This window comes from Oncorhynchus clarkii, chromosome 4, assembly GCF_045791955.1.
Source record: "Oncorhynchus clarkii lewisi isolate Uvic-CL-2024 chromosome 4, UVic_Ocla_1.0, whole genome shotgun sequence".
NCBI lineage: Eukaryota > Metazoa > Chordata > Actinopteri > Salmoniformes > Salmonidae > Oncorhynchus > Oncorhynchus clarkii.
Genome location: NC_092150.1, coordinates 78,643,607 through 78,656,148, shown reverse-complemented (window position 1 = coordinate 78,656,148; position 12,542 = coordinate 78,643,607). Strand labels below are relative to the sequence as shown.

The 12,542-nt window shown below is 40.3% G+C and overlaps 1 protein-coding gene across 1 annotated transcript; it reads left to right on the top strand.

Annotated features, from left to right (window-relative positions):
- Window positions 1-1,358: 1,358 nt before the first annotated feature.
- On the top strand, window positions 1,359-2,573 carry LOC139407852 (thyroxine 5-deiodinase-like). Its single transcript, XM_071151721.1, has one exon. The coding sequence runs from the start codon at window positions 1,434-1,436 to the stop codon at window positions 2,235-2,237; it is 804 nt and encodes a 267-aa protein (XP_071007822.1). The 5' UTR covers window positions 1,359-1,433; the 3' UTR covers window positions 2,238-2,573.
- Window positions 2,574-12,542: the final 9,969 nt, after the last annotated feature.

Below are 12,542 nucleotides of genomic sequence, written 5' to 3'. Positions count from 1 at the left end.
CACCTCTTGTGACCAGACACGTATGATTGATTAGTTCCTCAGCGCAATAACTGGATAATCCATTCCCTTGTCTGTAACATCACTTAACGGATATTATTGATTAGCCCAGTTCTATAGGGCTGAGTAATCTTATTGCTCTGTGAAGGAATCGGGTAATAAAGAGTCGCATTGGGAGAGAGAGAGAGAGAGAGAGAGAGAGAGAGAGAGAGAGAGAGAGAGAGAGAGAGAGAGAGAGAGAGAGAGAGAGAGAGAGAGAGAGAGAGAGAGAGAGAGAGAGAGAGAGAGAGAGAGAGAGAGAGAGAGAGAGAGAGAGGGAGAGAGAGAGAGAGAGAGAGAGAGAGAGAGAGAGAGAGAGAGAGAGAGAGAGAGAGAGAGAGAGAGAGAGAGAGAGAGAGAGAGAGAGAGTAGGATACTGACCTCAAATAACCGATGTTTTTTTGAAGGTGCCCAATGCGCACTGCACATCATTGGTATGGGAGAGCGCCGTCTAGTGTGAAATGATTTGGTGAATGTAAAACCCATGGGCTGAAATACACAGATAAAAAAGCTTTTAAGACTTGTCATGTTTTAATGAACCTAGTTTCGTGAGACAAGTAATTAACAGGCCTTGAATACATTTAAAGATTGGGCAGGCGTTCAAATTTGTCAACAAAAAATAATTAATTGCTCTTGGCCCATTTAGGCACTCTTCAATATCTTCCCGATGCAACAGCATGAACATGAAATGCGTATTTCTTCTGAAAAGGATCACAACAGTCTCATTTATCTTAATCACAAAATATAGGCATCCAGAGTCCAGTCTTCATCGTCATGCTTGATTTGAAAAGAGGTGGCTATGTTTTTGTGCCCCAAATGTGTGAATTCTGAGCACATTTGTGCCCTATATAATTTCACCTTGTTCCTTAGACATCCCTTTCCGACAAACAGGTGTTGTAAAGTATGATATTTCTCCATTTGGAGATCATTTACCGGTAACTACATTGATTCACCCCGAAATAAGTGCCAGTTATGACGTGACGAGTCCGCAAAAAAAAACGGACCCGCGGCCGTGTTCCTCTCTCCCTCACACACACACACACACACACACACACACACACACACACACACACACACACACACACACACACACACACACACACACACACACACACAGTCTCTATTTATCTCTCCCTCCCTCTCTCTTTCTCCTCTCTCTCCCCCTCTCCCATGAGAACCGGTGAGAGTTGACTGGAGGTAATCCCCGCCATGTGAGAGGGCGGCACTAGCTGTGGAGGCGGGTTGTTTTTTTCATTCAAATCCTGCTGCTCCTATAAAAAGCACAACTCTGATAGGCAGAGGCTGAAAACAGATGGGAAAAGGTGACTGATACCATTGTCTCTATCTGCCTTGCCTGCCTGTCTGTCTTGCCGGCCGGATATAATCGTCAGGGCGAGATGCAGGAGACTGCAGGTGTCCTGACGGTGCGGGCCCTGAAACACGCAGCCCTCTGTCTGGTTTTTCTGCCCCGGTTCCTCCTGGCAGCGCTGATGCTGTGGCTCCTGGACTTCCTGTGCATCAGGAGGAAGGTGCTGCTGAAGATGAGGGAGCAGGGCAGCAGCCGCGATGACCCGCCCGTTTGCGTCTCCGACTCCAACAAGATGTTCACCCTGGAGTCGCTCAGAGCCGTGTGGTATGGACAAAAATTAGACTTTTTCAAATCAGCGCACCTTGGATGTATCGCGCCCAACACAGAGGTGGTGCAGCTGAAGGACCGGCGCAGGGTCAGAGTCCTGGACTATGTGAAAGGGAGGAGACCTCTCATCCTCAACTTCGGTAGTTGCTCCTGACCACCGTTTATGACGCGCTTGGCCGCGTTTCAGCGCGTCGCGAGCCAGTACGCGGACATCGCTGACTCTCTGCTTGTATACATCGAGGAGGCGCATCCCTCTGACGGCTGGGTGAGCTCCGATGCGCCGTACCAGATACCCAAGCACTGTTGTCTAGAAGACAGACTGAAAGCCGCTCAGCTGATGCACTCTGAGGTGCCCGGCAGCAACGTGGTGGTGGATAATATGGACAACTCGTCTAACGCGGCGTATGGAGCCTATTTTGAGAGACTTTATATCCTGAGGGATGAGCGGGTCGTGTATCAGGGGGCCAGAGGACCAGAGGGCTACCGGATATCAGAGTTGAGGAACTGGCTCGCGCAATACCGGAACGATTTGGAGAATTCCAGAACAGTGGTGGTCCACGTTTAACTTAAAGATAACCATTACCTGCGGCGCGTAAAGTGTCCACACATCAAATAAGTATTCAGATGCTGCTACAAACTCTTGACACACTGCACATATGCCTCTACATGTTGTTTTGGTTCAGAAGCGTTATAACAGGACGCAGACAGACATGTGACATGTTTATTATGATGTAAAAGGCATGATAGGCTTTGCAGTTCTGCTGTCTTGTTCCTCATTTTTTGTTTGGTTCTTTGTTTTTGTAAGGATATGTCCTGTTGATTTGAACCTCTGCAACATTTTGACTCATTTCAGTTTGAGCATCATTTGATTATGATCACTTTATTTTTCTATGGCTCTACCTTGAAGTGTGTGTGTGTGTGTGTGTGTGTGTGTGTGTGTGTGTGTGTGTGTGTGTCTGAAAGGCTAATACCTTTTACTCTAGTGTTGTTGTGAAGTTCAGTTTTGAAAGGGTTTTAAACCAGGAAACTGATACTGATGTTATTTGATACTAGAGTACTTGGCGACTAGCAATGTCCTCAACAAAATGTTCTGTAAATTGTGTATATTTTACTGAACAAATATTTGTAATAAAATGTTAGAACACATTGATCTATTGACTCCTGAAAGCGTCTTACTGACACATAGGTCAAGGCCTATTTATGTCAGTCAAATCTTTTCAATACTATTTGCACACTTCATGTGCAAGTTCAATCATTGATTAGGCTGCAATGATTAGATGTGCTGCAAACATGATTAGATGTGCTGCAAATATGATTAGATGTGCTGCAAATATGATTAGATGTGCTGCAAACATAATTTGATGTGCTGCTAACATGATTAGATGTGCTGCAAACATGATTAGATGTGCTGCTAACATGATTAGATGTGCTGCTAACATGATTAGATGTGCTGCAATCATGATTAGATGTACTGCAAACATGATTAGATGTGCTGCAAATATGATTAGCTGTACTGCAAATATGATTAGATGTGCTGCAAACATGATTAGATGTGCTGCTAACATGATTAGATGTGCTGCTAACATGATTAGATGTGCTGCAATCATGATTAGATGTACTGCAAACATGATTAGATGTGCTGCAAATATGATTAGCTGTACTGCAAATATGATTAGATGTGCTGCAAACATGCTGCAAATGTGCTGCTAACATGATTAGATGTGCTGCTAACATGATTAGATGTGCTGCTAACATGATTAGATGTGCTGCAATCATGATTAGGTGTACTGCAAACATGATTAGGTATACTGCAAACATGATTAGATGTGCTGCAAACATGATTAGATGTGCTGCAAACATGATTAGTTAGATGTACTGCAATCATGATTAGCTGTGCTGCAAATATGATTAGCTGTACTGCAAATATGATTAAATGTACTGCAAACATGATTAGCTGTGCTGCAAATATGATTAGCTGTGCTGCAAACATGATTAGATGTGCTGCTAACATGATTAGATGTGCTGCTAACATGATTAGATGTGATGCTAACATGATTAGATGTGCTGCTAACATGATTAGATGTGCTGCTAACATGATTAGATGTGCTGCAATCATGATTAGGTGTACTGCAAACATGATTAGGTATACTGCAATCATGATTAGATGTGCTGCAAACATGATTAGATGTGCAAACTGAAAACATAGATGTGCTTAACAGATTAGATGTGCTGATGTAGATGTGCTGCAATCATGATTAGATGTGCTGCAATAATGATTAGATGTGCTGCAAACATGATTAGATGTGCTGCAAATATGATTGTGCTGCATGATTAGATGTGCTGCAAACATGATTAGATGTGCTGCTAACATGATTAGATGTGCTGCAATAACATGATTAGATGTGCTGCAATAACATGATTAGATGTGCTGCAATCATGATTAGGTGTACTGCAAACATGATTAGGTATACTGCAATGCATGATTAGATGTGCTGCAAACATGATTAGATGTGCTGCAAATATGATTAGCAAACATGATTATGTGCTGCATGATTGTGCTGCAAATATGATTAGCTGTGCTGCAAACATGATTAGAAACATGATTAGAAACATGATTAGATGTGCTGCTAACATGATTAGATGATTGTGCTTAGATGATGCTGCAAATATGATTAGATGTGCTGCATGATTAGAAATATGATTAGCTGTACTGCAAACATGATTAGATGTGCTGCAAACATGATTAGATGTGCTGCTAACATGATTAGATGTGCTGCTAACATGATTAGATGTGCTGCTAACATGATTAGATGTGCTGCTAACATGATTAGATGTGCTGCTAACATGATTAGATGTGCTGCAATCATGATTAGGTGTACTGCAAACATGATTAGGTATACTGCAATCATGATTAGATGTGCTGCAAACATGATTAGATGTGCTGCAAACATGATTAGTTAGATGTACTGCAATCATGATTAGATGTGCTGCTAACATGATTAGATGTGCTGCTAACATGATTAGATGTGCTGCAATCATGATTAGATGTGCTGCAATCATGATTAGATGTGCTGCAATCATGATTGGATGTGCTGCAAACATGATTAGATGTGCTGCAAACATGATTAGTTAGATGTACTGCAATCATGATTAGGTGTACTGCAAACATGATTAGATGTGCTGCTAACATGATTAGATGTGCTGCAATCATGATTAGATGTGCTGCTAACATGATTAGATGTGCTGCTAACATGATTAGATGTGCTGCAAACATGATTAGGTGTACTGCAAACATGATTAGATGTACTGGAATCATGATTAGGTGTACTGCAAACATGATTAGATGTGCTGCTAACATGATTAGATGTACTGCAAACATGATTAGCTGTACTGCAAACATGGTTAGATGTACTGCAAACATGATTAGGCATACTGCAAACATGATTAGATGTACTGCAAACATGATTAGCTGTACTGCAAACATGATTAGCTGTACTGCAAACATGATTAGGTGTACTGCAAACATGATTAAGTGTGCTGCAAACATGATTAGGTGTACTGCAAACATAATTAGGTGTACTGCAAACATGATTAGGTGTACTGCAAACATGATTAGGTGTACTGCAAACATGATTAGATGTGCTGCAAACATGATTAGGTGTACTGCAAAAATTATTAGATGTTCTGAAAACATGATTAGGTATACTGCAAACATAATTAGGTGTACTGCAAACATGATTAGGTGTACTGCAAACATGATTAGGTGTACTGCAAACATGATTAGGTGTACTGCAAACATGATTAGGTGTACTGCAAACATGATTAGGTGTACTGCAAACATGATTAGGTGTACTGCAAACATGATTAGGTGTACTGCAAACATGATTAGGTGTGCTGCAAACATGATTAGGTGTACTGCAAACATGATTAGGTGTACTGCAAACATGATTAGGTGTGCTGCAAACATGACTAGATGTACTGCAAACATGGTTAGATGTGCTGCAATCATGATTAGATGTGCTGCAAACATGATTAGATGTGCTGCAAATATGATTAGCTGTACTGCAAATATGATTAGATGTACTGCAAACATGATTAGATGTGCTGCTAACATGATTAGATGTGCTGCTAACATGATTAGATGTGCTGCTAACATGATTAGATGTGCTGCTAACATGATTAGATGTGCTGCAATCATGATTAGGTGTACTGCAAACATGTACTGCAAAGATGTACTGCAAACATGATTAGATGTACTGCAAACATGATTAGCTGTACTGCAAACATGATTAGCTGTACTGCAAACATGGTTAGATGTACTGCAAACATGATTAGGCATACTGCAAACATGATTAGATGTACTGCAAACATGATTAGGTGTACTGCAAACATGATTAGCTGTACTGCAAACATGATTAGGTGTACTGCAAACATGATTAAGTGTGCTGCAAACATGATTAGGTGTACTGCAAACATAATTAGGTGTACTGCAAACATGATTAGGTGTACTGCAAACATGATTAGGTGTACTGCAAACATGATTAGATGTGCTGCAAACATGATTAGGTGTACTGCAAAAATTATTAGATGTTCTGAAAACATGATTAGGTATACTGCAAACATAATTAGGTGTACTGCAAACACGATTAGGTGTACTGCAAACATGATTAGGTGTACTGCAAACATGATTAGGTGTACTGCAAACATGATTAGGTGTACTGCAAACATGATTAGGTGTACTGCAAACATGATTAGGTGTACTGCAAACATGATTAGGTGTACTGCAAACATGATTAGGTGTGCTGCAAACATGATTAGGTGTACTGCAAACATGATTAGGTGTACTGCAAACATGATTAGGTGTGCTGCAAACATGACTAGATGTACTGCAAACATGGTTAGATGTGCTGCAATCATGATTAGATGTGCTGCAAACATGATTAGATGTGCTGCAAATATGATTAGCTGTACTGCAAATATGATTAGATGTACTGCAAACATGATTAGATGTGCTGCTAACATGATTAGATGTGCTGCTAACATGATTAGATGTGCTGCTAACATGATTAGATGTGCTGCAATCATGATTAGGTGTACTGCAAACATGATTAGGTATACTGCAATCATGATTAGATGTGCTGCAAACATGATTAGATGTGCTGCAAACATGATTAGTTAGATGTACTGCAATCATGATTAGATGTGCTGCTAACATGATTAGATGTGCTGCAATCATGATTAGATGTGCTGCAATCATGATTAGATGTGCTGCAATCATGATTAGATGTGCTGCAAACATGATTAGATGTGCTGCTAACATGATTAGATGTGCTGCAATCATGATTAGATGTGCTGCAAACATGATTAGATGTGCTGCTAACATGATTAGATGTGCTGCAAACATGATTAGATGTGCTGCAAACATGATTAGATGTGCTGCAAACATGGTTAGATGTACTGCAAACATGATTAGGCATACTGCAAACATGATTAGATGTACTGCAAACATGATTAGCTGTACTGCAAACATGATTAGCTGTACTGCAAACATGATTAGGTGTACTGCAAACATGATTAAGTGTGCTGCAAACATGATTAGGTGTACTGCAAACATAATTAGGTGTACTGCAAACATGATTAGGTGTACTGCAAACATGATTAGGTGTACTGCAAACATGATTAGATGTGCTGCAAACATGATTAGGTGTACTGCAAAAATTATTAGATGTTCTGAAAACATGATTAGGTATACTGCAAACATAATTAGGTGTACTGCAAACATGATTAGGTGTACTGCAAACATGATTAGGTGTACTGCAAACATGATTAGGTGTACTGCAAACATGATTAGGTGTACTGCAAACATGATTAGGTGTGCTGCAAACATGATTAGGTGTACTGCAAACATGATTAGGTGTACTGCAAACATGATTAGGTGTGCTGCAAACATGACTAGATGTACTGCAAACATGGTTAGATGTACTGCAAACATGATTAGATGTACTGCAAACATGATTAGGTGTACTGCAAACATGATTAGATGTGCTGCAAACATGATTAGATGTACTGCAAACATGATTAGATGTACTGCAAACATGATTAGGTGTACTGCAAAAATTATTAGATGTTCTGAAAACATGATTAGATGTACTGCAAACATAATTAGGTGTACTGCAAACATGATTAGGTGTACTGCAAACATGATTAGCTGTGCTGCAAACATGATTAGGTATACTGCAAACATAATTAGGTGTACTGCAAACATAATTAGGTGTACTGCAAACATGATTAGGTGTACTGCAAACATGATTAGGTATACTGCAAACATGATTAGGTGTACTGCAAACATAATTAGGTGTACTGCAAATGTAATTAGGTGTACTGCAAACATGATTAGGTGTACTGCAAACGTAATTAGGTGTACTGCAAACATGATTAGGTGTACTGCAAACATGATTAGGTGTACTGCAAACATGATTATGTGTACTGCTAACATGATTAGGTGTACTGCAAACATGATTAGATGTGCTGCTAACATGATTAGGTGTACTGCTAACATGATTAGGTGTACTGCAAACATGATTAGATGTGCTGCTAACATGATTAGGTGTATTGTGATTACGTTTGTGGGGGTTGTCTGTGAATGACGGGCTGTTTCACCAGTTTGAGAGAAGGCAAAAATGGTGTGATTTATGAGGGGTGGGGACTTAGGGTTATGAAACAGGGCTATTTAACATATGATGTAATGCCAGGTAGAACCTGACCTAGGAGGGACTTATAATAATAATAATTTATTACATTTGTAAAGCACTTTCCATTATTCTTGTATAATCTCAAAGTGCACAAAATATTTAAAAAATCTATAAATATACAGTACCAGTTAAAAGTTTGGACACACCTACTCATTTGTTTCATTATTTGTATTATTTTCTACATTGTAGAATAATAGTGAAGACATCAAAACTATGAAATAACATGTATGAAATCATGTAGTAAACAAAAGTGTTACACAAATCAAAATATATTTGAGATTTTTCAAAGTTGCCACCCTCTGCCTTGATGACAGCTTTGCACACTCTTGGCATTCTCTCAACCAGCTTGACAAGGTAGTCTCCTGGAATGCATTTCAATTAACAGGTGTGCCTTGTCAAAAGTTAATTAGTGGAATTTCTTTCCTTCTTAATGCATTTGAGCCAATCAGTTGTGTTGTGACAAGGTAGGTTTGGTATACAGAAGATAGCCCTGTTTGGTAAAATAACATATTATGGCAAGAACAGCTCAAATAAGCAAAGAGAAAAGACTGTCCATCATTACTTTCAGACAAAGTCTGTCAATCTGGAAAATTTCAGGAACTTTGAAACTTTCTTCAAGTGCAGTTGCAAAAACCATTAAGCTCTTTGATGAAACTGGCTCTCATGAGGACCGCCACAGGAAAGGAAGACCCAGATTTACCTCTGATGCAGAGGATACGTTCAATAGAGTTAACTGCACCTCAGATTGTAGCCCAAATAAATGCTTCACAAAGTTCAAGTAACAGACACATTTCAACATCAAGTGTTCAGAGGAGACTGCGTGAATCAGGCCTTCGTGGTCAATTGCTGCAAAGAAACCACTACTGAAGGACACCAATAATAATAAGATAATTGCTTGGGTAAAGAAACATGAGCAATGGACATTAGACCAGTGGAAATCTGTTCTTTGGTCTGAGGAGTACAAATTAGATTTTTGGTTCCAACCGCTGTGTCTTTGTGAGATGGAGAGTAGGTGAACGAATGATCTCAGCATGTGTGGTTCCCACAATGAAGCATGGAGGAGGTGGTGGGATGGTGCTTTGATGGTGACATTGTGTCTGTGATTTATTTAGAATTCAAGGCACACTTAACCAGCATGGTTACCACAGCATTCTGCAGCGATACACCATCCCATCTGTTTTGAGCTTAGTGGGACTACAATTTATTTTTCAACAGGATAATGACCCAAAACTCACCTCCAGGCTGTGTAAGGGCTATTTGACCCCAAGGAGAGTGATTGAGTGCTGCATCAGATGACCTGGCCTCCACAATCTTTATTGGACATTTATTTAACTAGGCAAGTCAGTTAAGAACAAATTCTTATTTACATGGACGGCCTACCAAAAGGCCTCCAACGGGGACGGGGGCTGGGATAAAAAGAATATTTAAAAAACAGTATAAATATAGGACAAAACACACATCACAACAAGAGAGACACAACCCTACATAAAGAGAGACCTAGACAACAACATAACAAGGCAGCAACACATGACAACACAGCATGGTAGAAACACAACATAACAACATGGTAGCAGCACAAAAACATGGTACAAACATTATTTTCAACAGCACACAGATCAAAAAGATAGAGACAACAATACATCATACAAAGCAGCTACAACTGTCAGTAAGAGTGTCCATGATTGAGTCTTTGAATGAAGAGATTGAGATAAAACTGTCCAGTTTGAGTGTCTGTTGCAGCTCGTTCCAGTCGCTAGCTGCAGCAAACTGAAAGGAGGAGCGACCCAGGGATGTGTGTGCTTTGGGGACCTTTAACAGAATGTGACTGGCAGAACAGATGTTGTATGTGGAGGATGAGGGCTGCAGTAGATATCTCCGATAGGGGGGAGTGGGGCCTAAGAGGATTTTATAAATGAGAATCAACCAGTGGGTCTTGCGACGGGTATACAGAGATGACCAGTTTACAGAGGAGTATAGAGTGCAGTGATGTGTCCTATAAGGAGCATTGGTAGCAAATCTGATGGCCGAATGGTAAAGAACATCTAGTCGCTCGAGAGCACCATTAACTGCCAATCTATAAATTATGTCTCCCTAATCTAGCATGGGTAGATTGACCTCAACTCAATTGAGATGGTTTGGGATGAGTTGGACCGTAAAGTAAAGGAAAAGCAGCCAACAAGTGCTCAACATATGTGGGAACCCTTTCAAAACTGTTGGAAAAGCCTTCCTCATGAAGCTGGTTGAGATAGTGCCAAGAGTGTGCAAAGCTGTCATCAAGGCAAAGGGTGGCTACTTTGAAGAATCTCAAATATAACATATATATTGACTTGTTTAACACTTTTTAGGGTTACGTGATTCCATGTGTGTTATTTCATAGTTTAGATGTCTTCACTACTATTCTACAATGTAGAACAATGTAAAAATAAAAATAAACATTGAATGAGAGTTCAAACTTTTGACTTGGGCTCTATTCGGAAGATGTTCAGACCCCTGCACTTTTTTCCACATTTTGTTACTTTACAGCCTTATCCTAAAATGGATTAAACATATTTTTTCACCTCATCAATCTACACACAAAAAACAAATATAACATTTACTTAAGTATTCAGACTCTTTAATCAGTTCCTTGTTGAAGCACCTCTCCAGAGATTTTCGATTGGGTTCAAGTCTGGGCTCTGGCTGGGCCACTCAAGGACATTCAGAGACTTGTCCCTAAGCCACTCCTGTATTGTCTTGGCTGTGTGCTCTGGGTTGTTGTCCTGTTGGATGGTGAACCTTTGCCCCAGTCTGAGGTTCTGAGTTTTTTGGAGCAGGTTTTCATCAAGTATCTCACTGTACTTTGCTCCATTCATCTTTCCCTCGATCCTGACTAGTCTCCCAGTCCCTGCCGTTGAAAAACATCCCACAGCATGATGCTGCCACCACCATGCTTCACCGTAGGGATGCTGCCACCACCAGGCTTCACCGTAGGGATGGTATTGGCCAGGTGACGAGCGGTGCCTGGTTTCCTCCAGACGTGACACTTGATATTCAGGCCAAATAATTCAATCTTGGTTTCATCAGACCAGATAATCTTGTTTCTCGTGGTCTGAGAGTCCTTTAGGTGCCTTTTGGCAAACTCCAAGCATGCTGTCGTGCCTTTTCCTGAGGAGTGGCTTTGGTCTGGCCACTGTACCATAAAGGCCTGATTGGTGGAGTGCTGCAGAGATGGTTGTCATTCTGGAAAGTTCTCCCATCTCCACAGAGGAATTCTGGAGCTCTGTCAGAGTGACCATTGGGTTCTTGGTCAACTCCCTGACCAAGGCCCTTCTCCCACGATTGCTCAGTTTGGCCGGGCGGCCAGCTCTAGCAAGGTTCCAAACTTCTTCCACTTAAGAGTGATGGAGGCTACTGTGTTCTTGGGGACCTTCAATGTTGCAGACATTCTTTGGTACTCTTCCCAGATCTGTGCCTCAACACAATCCTTTCTTTGAGCTCTACGAACAATTCCTTCGACTTCATGGCTTGGTTTTTGCCCTGACATGCACTGTCAACTGTGGGCCCTCATGTCCAATCAATTGAATGTACCACAGGTGGACTCCAATCAAGTTGTAGAAACATCTCAAGGATGATCAACGGAAACAGGATTCACCTGAGCTCAATTTCGAGTATCATAACAAAGGGTCTGAATGCTTAGGTAAATAAGGTGTTTTTTTTCCTTTTTAACACATTTGAAGAAAAAAAATGTAAAAACATGTTTTCGCTTTGTCATTATGGGGTTTTGTAGTTAGATTGCAGAAGATTATAATTTTTAAATCCATTTTAGAATAAGACTGTAACGTAACAAAATGTGGAAAAAGTCCCGGAGTCTGAATACTTTCCGAAAGCCCTGTATATATGCTTGGTTTAGAGTTATTTGGCAACTTTAGTTGAGTGATACAAACCTTAGAATGTCTTAGATATCAAATCATATATTGGCAGTATGATGTGACTATAGGATATCGATGATTTCAAAAGGTCTCAAAAAATGCTTGTTCTTACCTCAGGCTACACACGCTGTTCTCTCATCAAGTGATCATATTTTCAACCATAAGACTATTCTCAGTTTAATCTTGTCTTTACTAATATGTAACATTTGA